Source organism: Heteronotia binoei, chromosome 2, assembly GCF_032191835.1.
Source record: "Heteronotia binoei isolate CCM8104 ecotype False Entrance Well chromosome 2, APGP_CSIRO_Hbin_v1, whole genome shotgun sequence".
NCBI classification, from domain to species: domain Eukaryota; kingdom Metazoa; phylum Chordata; class Lepidosauria; order Squamata; family Gekkonidae; genus Heteronotia; species Heteronotia binoei.
Window position 1 is genome coordinate 109,880,624 of NC_083224.1, and position 12,170 is coordinate 109,892,793.

At 39.4% G+C, this 12,170-nt stretch overlaps 1 protein-coding gene across 1 annotated transcript in view; it reads right to left on the reverse strand.

The window, feature by feature from the left end:
• Window positions 1-12,170, reverse strand: part of FAF1 (Fas associated factor 1) — a 494,563-nt gene that overhangs the window by 160,845 nt on the left and 321,548 nt on the right. Inside the window, exon 13 of the mRNA XM_060231799.1 lies at window positions 415-569. Within this exon, the coding sequence (XP_060087782.1) occupies window positions 415-569 (155 nt within the window). The remainder of the gene's footprint in view (window positions 1-414; window positions 570-12,170) is intronic.

The window sequence follows — 12,170 nt, forward strand, 5'->3', positions numbered from 1 at the left end:
GTACTGTTAATCACCCACTATGCAACAAATAAAAATATTCATAGGTTTGACTAGATTCATGGGTTTGAATGCACTGGAAGGTTTCTACAGATGGGATGGAGCAATTTTCACCAATTCCTTTCTCCCACAGACCTTTAGTTCCCCCCGCATGTTGTTTCTTAGAATTCCCTGCCCACCAGTTCACCAGGAGGGAAGAAGAGAGGGTTGTGCTTCACTAAGAGAAGTCTCTTCAGTTCAAAGAAATTTTCCAGCAAATGCAAACCAGAGACTTCCTTTCTGATAAGCAAGTCTTCTGCTAGCAGGTTCAACCCAAACCATCATATTTATGATTTAAATAGACAAAGCAGTATATTTGTTTGTTTGTTTATACTTCTAGGCCACCCTTCCCTGCAAGCACAGTTCAAACTCACTTACCTCGCTCTATTTGCTTCTTTTGTCATGTCCCATGCCCAGGTTATGAAATTCTGACTAAGATAGGAAACGATAGATTCGGCACAAAGCATTTGAGAACAGAATACATTGGTTAGCACACTTTCATCATGGTGAAGGTAGACAGCAAGAAGCTTTCTCTGAAAAACAGAAACAGGGGGAAAAAGACAAATGCTTGATGAGTATTTTGGAAGTGTATCATTAATTTCAGTGAAATTAATTTCAGGGAACAGATCATATATATGGTACTATTATATAAACAATTATATAGCTGAATAAAATTACCTGTTCTTGTAACTAAGAACCCTCTGCCAAAAACTTTACTTCTAAATGACTAGGTTACTTAACATAAAAATCAGATTGAGTGTATTGGGATGGATCCAGTGGATTTATGGGGAAGGAAGGAATTCATCAGTTCTCTTATCATGCTGCAGACCTCAGGGTCATCTTGTTCCTAGGGGGTCCCCTGCCCCCCACAAAACAGCATTTTAGGGATCATTTTGGGGATGCACTTCAAGAGAGGGGAAACAGTTGCTATGAAATGTCTAGTAGATGTAAGCCAAAGAAAACATAGATTTTTCTCATGATCACTAAAATGCAATATAGAACTGACTGTGTTCAAGGGCTGATTTTAGAGTGATGGCACTAGGACAAAGGTTTTACTATACACTATACAGGGAGTTAAGTCAATATGGAAATGTTGTTTTGGGGGGCTGCCCTGTGTTTCTCAAAGTGTGTCGTTTCACCCCATCTGTCTATGGAATGGGTCAATTGTGTGTACTATAACCCTGAAATCAAATCAACACAATTGTCTGTTCATATAAGTATCTGATATGACCCTATAAGAATAGCTGTTTCCAATCTCTGAACATCTAAAATGTTTTCAGTTTTCCCAAGCAGTTGCATTAATTAGACTGTTGTATATTTATGTTTCCTTCATAGCAACATTTTGCTTGTTACAATCTCATTTTTAAATGAAAGAATTTTTAAAGCTTACAATAAGTTTAATAGTTATACTACTTCATTAGGATTTCTTTTTAGCCTGCAGCAAAATCTCACAGAAGATAGCTCACCACCAAAATTATTGGATGCAGAACTACATTTAAACATAGCTAATTTAATTTATTTCTATACTTCATTTATCATTTATCATCTGAGCTCTCTAATCACATCCTGAGTTCGATCCCGGTGGAAGCTGGGTTCAGGTAGCCGCTCAAGGTTGACTCAGCCTTCCATCCTTCCAAGGTCAGTAAAATGAGTACCCAGCTTGCTGGGGGGAAAGTGTAGATGACTGGGGAAGACAATGGCAAACCACCCTGTTAAAAGTTTGCCGTGAAAATGTCATGATGAAATGTCACCCCAGAGTCAGAAATGACTGGTGCTTGCAAGGGGGACTACCTTTACCTTTACCTTTTGGGGGACTCAAAGCAACATTTACTCTCTTCTCTTTGATTTTATTTAAAATTAAATCTTAAAAGTCATGAAAATCAATTTGAATTAAGTGGTGAAAATTCAGTAAAATCTTATTAAACATGAGTACTTTCCTTTATTGTTTTAATTGTTGAAGTGTTTTTATGCTGTAAATCTCCTTGGGCCTGCTTTGGAGGGGAGGGCAGGATATAAATTAAATATTATTATTATTATTATTATTATTATTATTATTATTATTATTATTATTATTATTATTATTATTATTATTATTATTATTATTATTATTATTATTATTATTATTATGTACTTTGTGCTCACAGACCAACGGGGCATAATTTCACATTATAATAGTGATATTGTGTTGGATGCAACCAACTTTTGCTCAGTGTCACTTCATTCCATTTGCACTATATCCTATATGGCTGCTATCTATGCAGTTGCTACTATTTCTATTATTAGGACCTTTTTTGGGGGGGTGGTCGAAGGGGACTTCTTTCTTTTTAATCAGCAGAAAAACTGGTTAGATCCAATACACTACTTTGTCAAGGCAACAAACTTTCAGGAACTGTCACAGGGGCAGTAACTGTCATAGGGGCAGTAACAGGTCTTAGGGGCAGCATTCTGCCAAAGGATGTATTATAATGGACTGGATCCTATTTGTTTTCCACTATCACTTAATGCAGTTCCATAGGGCTTGTAAGGCAGATATGTTCCGCTAGGCATTTGGTTGAGGACAGCAATGGTTCTCTATCTCTATCTGCTGTTAACTGTTTTGATTTCCAGCTTTTCCTACCCCTCCTACCTATCCACCCCCCCAAAAAAACATACTATGAGGCAGTGACATACCTGGCAGCTTTACCATCATTCAATTGGTATTACTATATTTTGTGATTTTAACTTTTTATTGTATTTTAATGAGTATTTTGATGTACACAATCCTGAGCCTTGTCCTATGGAGGAGGGTGGATTTAAAAGTGAAATGAATGAACAAACAGACATTGGATGTGTGTTTCTCAAACCCAGACTGCATTAGCAATAAGTTTTGAAATTGAGAGAAATTTCAAAAACAGTTTGCAATACTGCATGGAGGTTTACCACTGAAAAGTTAAAAAATAACATTAGGCATGCCCAAGCCCATGGCATTAGGCATGCCCAAGCCCAAGAGAAGGCCTGCATGGTTAACAAATAAAGTAATGGAAGCTGTAAAAGGTAAAAAGGACTCCTTTAAGCGGTGGAAAGCTAGTCCAAGTGAGATTAATAAAAGGGAACACAGGCTGTGGCAGATCAAATGCAAGACTGTGATCAGGCAGACAAAAAGGTATTATAAGGAGTATATTGCAAAAAACATAAAGATCAACAATAAAAATTTCTTCAAATATATTAGAAGCACGAAACCAGCCAGAGAGGCAGTGGGGGATAGCATACATCCAAGAGTTCAGAAAGAACTCAAAGTTGAACTTGTGGATCTCCTGACAAAAATATGTAATCTTTCATTGAAATCTGCCTCCATTTCTGAGGACTGGAAGGTAGCAAATGTCACCCCCATCTTTAAAAAGGGTTCCAGAGGAGATCCGGGAAATTACAGGCCAGTCAGTCTGACTTCAATAACGGTAAAGTTGGTAGAATCCATTATCAAGGACAGAATGAGTAGGCACATTGATGAACACAAGTTATTGAGGAAGACTCAGCATGGGTTCTGTAAGGGAAGATCTTGCCTCACTAACCTGTTACAGTTCTTTGAGGGGGTGAACAAACATGTGGACAAAAGGGACCCAATAGATGTTGTTTACCTTGACTTCCAGAAAGCTTTTGATAAAATTCCTCAGCAAAGGCTCCTTAGTAAGCTCGAGAGTCATGGAGTAAAAGGACAGGTCCTCTTGTGGATCAAAAACTAGCTAATTAATAGGAAACAGAGAGTGAGTATAAATGGGCAGTCTTCGCAGTGGAAGACAGTAAGCAGTGGGGTGCGGCACAGCTCAGTACTGGGTCCCATGCTCTTTAACTTGTTCATTAATGATCTGGAGTTGGGAGTAAACAGTGAAGTGGCCAAGTTTGCAGATGATACTAAATTGTTTAGGGTGGTAAGAACCAGAGAGGATTGTGAGGCACTCCAAAGGGATCTGTTGAGGTTGGGTGAGTTGGCGTCAACGTGGCAGATGAGGTTCAATGTGGCCAAGTGCAAAGTAATGCACATTGAGGCCAAGAATCCCAGCTACAAATACAAGTTGATGGGGTGTGAACTGGCAGAGACTGACCAAGAGAGAGATCTTGGGGTCCTGGTAGATAACTCACTGAAAATGTCAAGACAGTGTGTGATTGCAATAAAAAAGGCCAACGCCATGCTGGGAATTATTAGGAAGGGAACTGAAAACAAATCAGCCAGTATCATAATGCCCCTGTATAAATCGGTGGTACGGTCTCATTTGGAGTACTGTGTGCAATTCTGGTCACCGTACCTCAAAAAGAATGTTATAGCATTGGAAAAAGTCCAGAAAAGGGCAAGTAGAATGATTAAAGGTTTGGAACACTTTCCCTATGAAGAAAGGTTAAAACTCTTGGGGCTCTTTAGCTTGGAGAAACGTCGACTGCGGGGTGACATGATAGAGGTTTACAAGATTATGTATGGGACGGAGAAAGTAGAGAAAGAAGTATTTTTCTCCCTTTCTCACAGTACAAGAACTCGTGGGCATTCAATGAAATTGCTGAGCAGTCAGGTTAAAACAGATAAAAGGAAGTACTTCTTCACCCAAAGGGTGATTAACATGTGGAATTCACTGCCACAGGAGGTGGTGGCAGCTACAAGCATAGCCAGCTTCAAGAAGGAATTGGATAAACATATGGAGAAGAGGTCCATCAGTGGCTATTAGCCACAGTGTGTGTGTGTGTGTGTGTATTTTGGTCTCTGTGTGATACAGAGTGTTGGACTGGATGGGCTATTGGCCTGATCCAACATGGCTTCTCTTATGTTCTTAATGCATTCAACTGTCTAAAAGATTCACCTTAAATATGTATACTGAATATCTGATAGGCAATTTTATAACAATTCGTTTATTTCAAGTCTGCGTAAGACAACAGGGTTCATGGACGTCCTAAAAATCTATATTAAAGTATAGAACATTTGAACAGTAGACTTTGGAGAAGGGATTAGACATTTACATTAATGTTTGTCTTCTTTAATTTAAAAAGTGATTCAAAACCAAGTACACATGTGCCAGGAAAGGCCACCAATAAGCCTAACATGCACAGTTCCATATAAGTGCAGCCAACAATGTTGACTGAAACTAAACTTGAAAATCCAGGGCACTAATGCACAATATCAGGCAATAAAACAGCATCTCTGTGGTGATATTTAATTTAAAAAAGAAGAAAGCAGCAGGAGAAGATCAGGCACTGCCTGTTTGGGAGGATCAGCCATTCTGCATTTCAAAGCATGGATCCCTGCAATATCCAGGTTACTGTGCTAGAATCTCCACTATTATATAGCAGTTGTAAGAGAGGGAGGCCAAAGATGTGTTTACTCAGTGATTAGGGCCTTAGAATAAGCCGCTAGCTCCTAGAGAGACAGCTCACCACTTATTCATTTGGGCCAATTCACAAAGCCTTGAAAGATTAAACATCCATGCTGAGAAGACAAGCGAATGCAGACGGTGAAAAAGAAATAAAAATTCTTTAAAAACTCTTAGATGACTTCATTATTTTTTCCACAAGGAAACTTTAGGAAAGTGTTTAGTTAGAGAAAAACCCACATTGACCTCTCCCTAAACCCTTAATCTTTCCTTTGTGGTGGAACTGCTTTGTGGTAAGCGGATGGCTTTGCTCTCCTTTTTTCACTGGGAGCAAAGGAAAAAGGGCTCTTGAGAAACTCCTTTCTGCCCAAAGAAACAACCCCATGAAACTGTTAAATATAAGAATCCATATGAATGAACTCTCCAAAATATGTACAGTTTAAAGCTAGGAGTTAGGTCCAAATACTAGAAACAAGGAAAACGGATGGTTTAGACTTAGAGGACAAAAGTAAGAAAAAAGCAAAAACACAACCTTTTAGCAAGCCATTTGGGCTACAGATGCCACTCGCATAGCAAATTCAGGTAGTTAGCTAAATTTTGCATTACATTTTGCAGTTATATAGGTACACAAAAGAAACCTATATCCAATATCTTGGCTAAAACTAGAATCTTTTGGGTATTAAAACTGGAAAAAAAGAATATTACATTGCTCAAAAATACGCCTGGGGAAAATGACTACCAGCAAGCTAAAAATCAAACCATTAATTATACCATCATTTAAAACACAAAAATACATATATAATGTTTAGAAAATATTGTGCATGGAACTACAAATTCCTGTGATTCTTAATACCAGGAAACTGTGAAAGTGCTTCCTTTCTGAATTAATTTCATTCCCATGCGGTTTAAAAATTATCTAAGAAACACTGAGATCAAAGTAAATGTTGCTAAAAGCATATTACAAAATTTCAACAGGCACTGGAATTTTTTTTAATAAAATGCCAGTGAAATCTTATTAGTAAGAAAAGCAATTCATTTACATTACAAGTGACCCTGACATGTTGGTTTTTCAGTGACTCAAAGTCCACCAGTGAACTTCTCTATAAGTATTAAGATAATAGGAGCTTTGTCTCTTAGATCTTTCTCTGTGAGGAAGTGAGGTAACAAGATTACTAAAAGGACATTATCTGTAGATAGTATTACTTGGAAGTGACACTGCTGTTTATGTCAGAGGAGGACTTTATTAAAACACCTGAGCTAGCCATTAAAATTCAAACAACAATAATATGACTTGGCTAGCTTTTTCTGCCTGCTTTTTTTTTTAAATTAGGCAAATTTGTTTTTAATTGCCAGTATGGGGTACTGAACTGAGTTTCAGAGTAGGATCTGGGAGATCCAGGTTTGAATCTCTGCTCTGTCACAGAAGCATGTGGGATGACCTTGGATGATACTCTCACCCTAACCTAAATCACAGGTTGTTGTGAGGGTAAAATGGAGATGAGAATAAGGCAAATTGCTCTGGGTCCCCACTGGGAAGAAAGGCAGAGTATAAATGAATAAATAAAATTGTTTCAGGGCTTTTTTTCTGGAAAAATAGGTGCTGGAACTCTTAAGAGGGAAATGAAGGAGAAATGCATGGGTGTCTCTCATGAATTTTTAAACATTTTTTGAGACTGTTGTTTCCATGAAGAGGTTCCAGAACTCCATTGCACCGTGTTCCCCCAGAAAAAAAGCCGTGTTTGACCCATTTACTTAAAAATTAAATATTTTCAGTTTTTTAAAAAATTCAAATACAATGAATATATTTGAGAAAATAGTTTTATATACTGTACTGGTGGTTGGACTCCACTGGTGGTTGGTTAGGACTGGCTCACTTTCCAGCTTCCTTTTAGGAACTGGCCTATGATGAGCCTCAGAAGTGTGAGAGGATGGAGATTCAGGGCTCCTTCTCTCTAGGTACCCTTCTTTTCTCCCTGCAAGCCACAGGAGAGGTTTGGTTCTTTGGCCTTGGCACACTCTTACGAAGTTTTTAAAAGGGTGGTTTGCAGGCAGGCTGGCCCCATGTTTTGCCAATCCCAACAGCTCTGGGGCTGGGCTTGTAGAAAGGACAGGTTCCAATGATAATAACTCCTCTCCTAGGCTTCTGTGCTTTCCAGCCCATCCTCTATCTTATTTGACTGTTTTTGACACACCTTCCTTGGGCATGGCTGCTGCTGTGGCCTCCATTTCCTCCTGTGGCTGCCTGGAGGATTCTCCTCCTTCACAGATTCCTGGCCTGCACATGAAAGCTTGTATCTAGAATTAAACTTTGTGGTCTTAAAGGTGCCACTGGACTCAAACTTCCTTCTGTTGCTTCAAACCAATACAGCTACCCATCTGAATCCACTTCAACTAAAGTTACTGATTTACAGTAATTTTTAGATCTCCCAACATTTACAGTTATATTATCTATCTTTTCTGTTTATTATGAAAATGGACATAATATATATACAGGCCAAAGTCTTTGCACCAACCCAGAATTTCTCTCTGTGTAATCTACATTGCAAGCCAAGAAATATAGGCTGCAGAGCCTATGGAATGGAAAGATCAGCAGTAGCCTGGACAAATCAATTTATATATTTTATTTATTTACTTTCTTCCCATTAGGGACCCAAAGTGGCTTAAACATACTTCTCTCCTCCATTTTATCATCACAACAACCCTGTTAAGTAGGCTGGGCTGAGAGCGTGACTAGCCTGAGGTCACACAACAGTAGGATTGGAGATCTCCTGGGTTTACAACTGCTCTCCAGGTGACAGGGATTGGTTCAACTAAACCAGGGGTGGCCAACAGTAGCTCTCCAGATGTTTTTTGCCTATAACTCCCATCATCCCCAGGCAGCATGGCCAATGGCTGGGGCTGATGGGAGTTGTAGGCAAAAAACATCTGGAGAGCTACTGTTGGCCATCCCTGAACTAGACAAAATGGCTGCTTTGGAAAGCAGACTCTATGGCAGGGGTGGCCAAACTTGCTTAACATAAGAGCCACTTAGAATAAATGTCAGATGTTTGAGAAATGGAAGGAAGGAAGCAAAATAGAAGAGGGAAGGAACGTAGGAAGAAAGCAACTTTAAATGCATTCTCCAAGCCAGCCAACATGGGGGTGGGCTCTGAGAGCCACACAATATGTGTGAAAGAGCCACATGTGGCTCCAGAGCCACAGTTTGGCCAGCCCTACTCTATGGAATCATACCCATTGAAGTCTCTCCCCTTCCCCAACCCTGCTGTCCTCAGGCTCCACCCACCAAATCTTCAGGTATTTTCCAATCAAGAGCTGGCAACCCTACACAGAAAACTTCAATAGCAGATGAGGATTTGAATGAGATCCTAGTCCAGGGGTGGCCAAACTGTGGCTCAGGAGCCACATGTGGCTCTTTCACACATATTGTGTGGCTTTTGAAGCTCCACTACTCCGTTGGCTGGCTTGGAAAATCCATTTCTCTCTTTAAATTACATATCCAAGCCAAGTCAGCCAGCGGCTTGGCATTGAAAGTTAAAGTTGCTTTCTTTCCACCTCTCTCCCCTCTCTGATCTCTCCCTCCCTCCCTTCCTATCTTGTGGCTTTCAAACATCTGGTGTTCATGTTTTGCAGCTCTCAAACATGTGACATTCATTCTTTGTGGCTCTTATGTTAAGCAAGTTTGGCCACCCCATCCTAGTCCAACACTCAAACCACTACACCACACCGGCTGTTGGTATATATTTTAAATTTTCATACAGTTTCCTCACTTTTGTTTGTATGCAAAGTGGTTAAACAAAACAACAACAACAAATTCTGGGCTATATTGTATTTAGTATCTTAGTCCTTCAGCAAGCTTCTGCTCCCAGTCCTCATTCACCTTAACAGTAGCAAAGTTTACTTTCTAGCATGGATAGGCTGGCTCAGAGAAACTTTACGGAGGAGAGAAAAGGTAGCTACTGGGCTGTAACCTTGCCCAAAAGACTTGGCACAGATGATATAAACTTCACCACCAGCCTACTGCATTCAGGATTAAAACTGCATTTTAAAATAAATAAAATAAAACTATAAACCATCCTAGTCATACTTACTGAAGAGAAATTAATTCAGTGGGACTTACTTCTAAGTAAGCATACATAGACACACAAACATATTACAGAAAGTAAGTGATCTGAGTGTGATGTGAGAAGTGGTTTTCCATTGCCTGTCTCCCAGTCATAACCCTGGTATTCCTTGGAGGTTTCCCAACCAAATACTAGTCAGGGGTGACTCTGCTTAGCTGCCGAGATCTGACAAGATCAGAATAGCCTGGGCTATCCGGGTCAGGGGGCCAAAAATGATTACATGTATAAAAAATAATAAGCATCTGATCTATGCTAGTATATAGAAGCTTACAAGAAATTGCCACACGCGATTAGAGGCAAGTATCTTTTGATGCTATAATGCAAAGGTATGAAGAGCCTTCAGAAAACCAATTCTATGATTGATTGATTTGTTTATTCACAGCCTAAGCCAGCATCAATTCTATGAAATATAGTAGAACCCAAACATTCATTGTTTAGATTCACATCAGTTAAATAGTTAAATTACGTGTTAAATGCTAGAAATATGATCTTTGGTTTAGATAAATATATCAATACCACAATGAAGTATGGGTACAGCAAGCAGGTTACATTGAGTCAGATTCTAGAGTTGCTTTCTGCCAATATACACATTTCTGTCAATTTTCTCTTGACACTGCAGACATCACATTGAACCAATATGATTCTGGGGGTTCTCTGAACCCCAGGGCAATGTTTCAGAAGACATAGTGAGACATACCAGAAGAAGGGAAGCAGTAAAGAACTATCCCGTGACTGGAACTCTGTTAACGGATTCTTGAGTGCTAGTTACATAATAATAATAATAATAATAATAATAATAATAATAATAATAATAATAATAATAATAATAATAATACCGCAGATTTATACCCCGCCCTTTATACCCCGACTGCAGATTTATGCACTGACTGCAGATTTACACCCCTCCCCTGCCCTTCTCTCTGAATCATAGACTCAGAGCTGCTTACAATCTCCTATATCTTCTCTCCCCACAACAGACACTCTGTGAGGTGTGTGGGGCTGAGAGGGCTCTCACAGCAGCTGCCCTTTCAAGGACAACTCCTGCAATAACTATGGCTAACCCAAGGCCATTCCAGCAGGTGCAAGTGGAGGAGTGGGGAATCAAACTGGGTTCTCCCAGATAAGAGTCTGCACACTTAACCACTACACCAAACTGGCTCTCTCAAACTGGCTCTCAAATAAGAGACCTCTGGATTAGTAATACTAATCAAGTAAACTATCTATATTAGAATAGAAGCTATGTTTGAATAAAACCTTGAATAAAAATCTATGAGCTGCTTCATGCTTTGTGACAGACATACCTAAAGTTATATATATGTTTCACACAATAAACATTAATATTTGAAGGAGAGACATGCATCTGTAAACAAATGGAGCACATGAAACTATTCTAGAAACATACAGTTCACTGGCACATATATACATCACATTTGCTGACTCATATCTCCTTCTCCATTGTTACAGTGTCCACTATAGATATTCCAGTTTGTTAATTTGAATGATTGTATGGTGTTTTAGTAATTATGATGTTTTACTTTAGAGATGCTTTGAACAGGTCTCAAGAGAGGTAGTGTATAAGTTTTCTAAGGAAGTGTGCAAAAAATTCATCTAGTGTACATAGAGTACAGAGGCATTAGAACTAATTGAGATTACAGCTGCCATAATTCTGGAGTACTAGATATAGATGACATAAAAATGGAGAAATTGACTTGTTCTAAATTAGCTATGTTCTCTCAAATGATGGATCTCCTTATGCCAAAATCAAGCTGAGCCAATACTGCCATTTTGTTAAATGAGAAAAGAGAGGATTTCAGCACATTTTTAACCATTAAGTATCATTAAGCACATTATTAATTTGCTTCATCTCCCTGGATAATATTCAGAGTATAATATAAACCAAGGGTAGCCAAAAGTAGCTCTCCAGATGTTTTTTTGCCTACAACTCCCATCAGCCCCAGCCATTGGCCATGCTGGCTGGGGATGATGGGAGTTGTAGGCAAAAAAACATCTGGAGAGCTACCATTGGCCACCCTTTGGATCCAAATCTGAATAGTGAAAGAAAGCATACTCATAATCAAGCAACAAATTCATTTATTGCCTTTTAAAAATCAGCTTGAATGAATTATTGAGGTACAAACTAAAGATATAAAATTCAAATTTCATCATTCTTAACAAATAAACACTTTTGTCTAGCTGTAAACTTGTGAACAAGTATTACACACTTAAAGTTGCCCTATGAGTAAGCCATTAGGCCATCTAGTAACAGTACATTCCAATGGGCAACAGCCTCCCAAAATTTCAGACTGAGATCTAGCCTCACCAATAGTGATCAGGGATTGAACCTGGGATTTTCCACGTGAAAAATATGTGGTAAACATTGAGTAATATTAGTTGCAATATTTTTTTAAAAAACACTGAACACAACAAACAGGGCTGGCACTAGTGCCTGCCCTGCCACTCCCCTGCCCTTGGGTAGGGCAGGCACAGGAGGGTGGCAAGGGAGGGCAGGCTCCAGGCTGCAGGTGTGCGGTCTGCCCAAGAAGGTGGAGCAGAGGCTGCGAGTGAGCAGCGTGTGTGCTCTCAGAGATTGACCTATGAAGGCCAATCTCCGAGCGCACTGAGCATTTGCCACTTGCCTGCAACCCCCGCTCAGCCTTCTCCAGTCTACCAGAGAAGGCTGAGT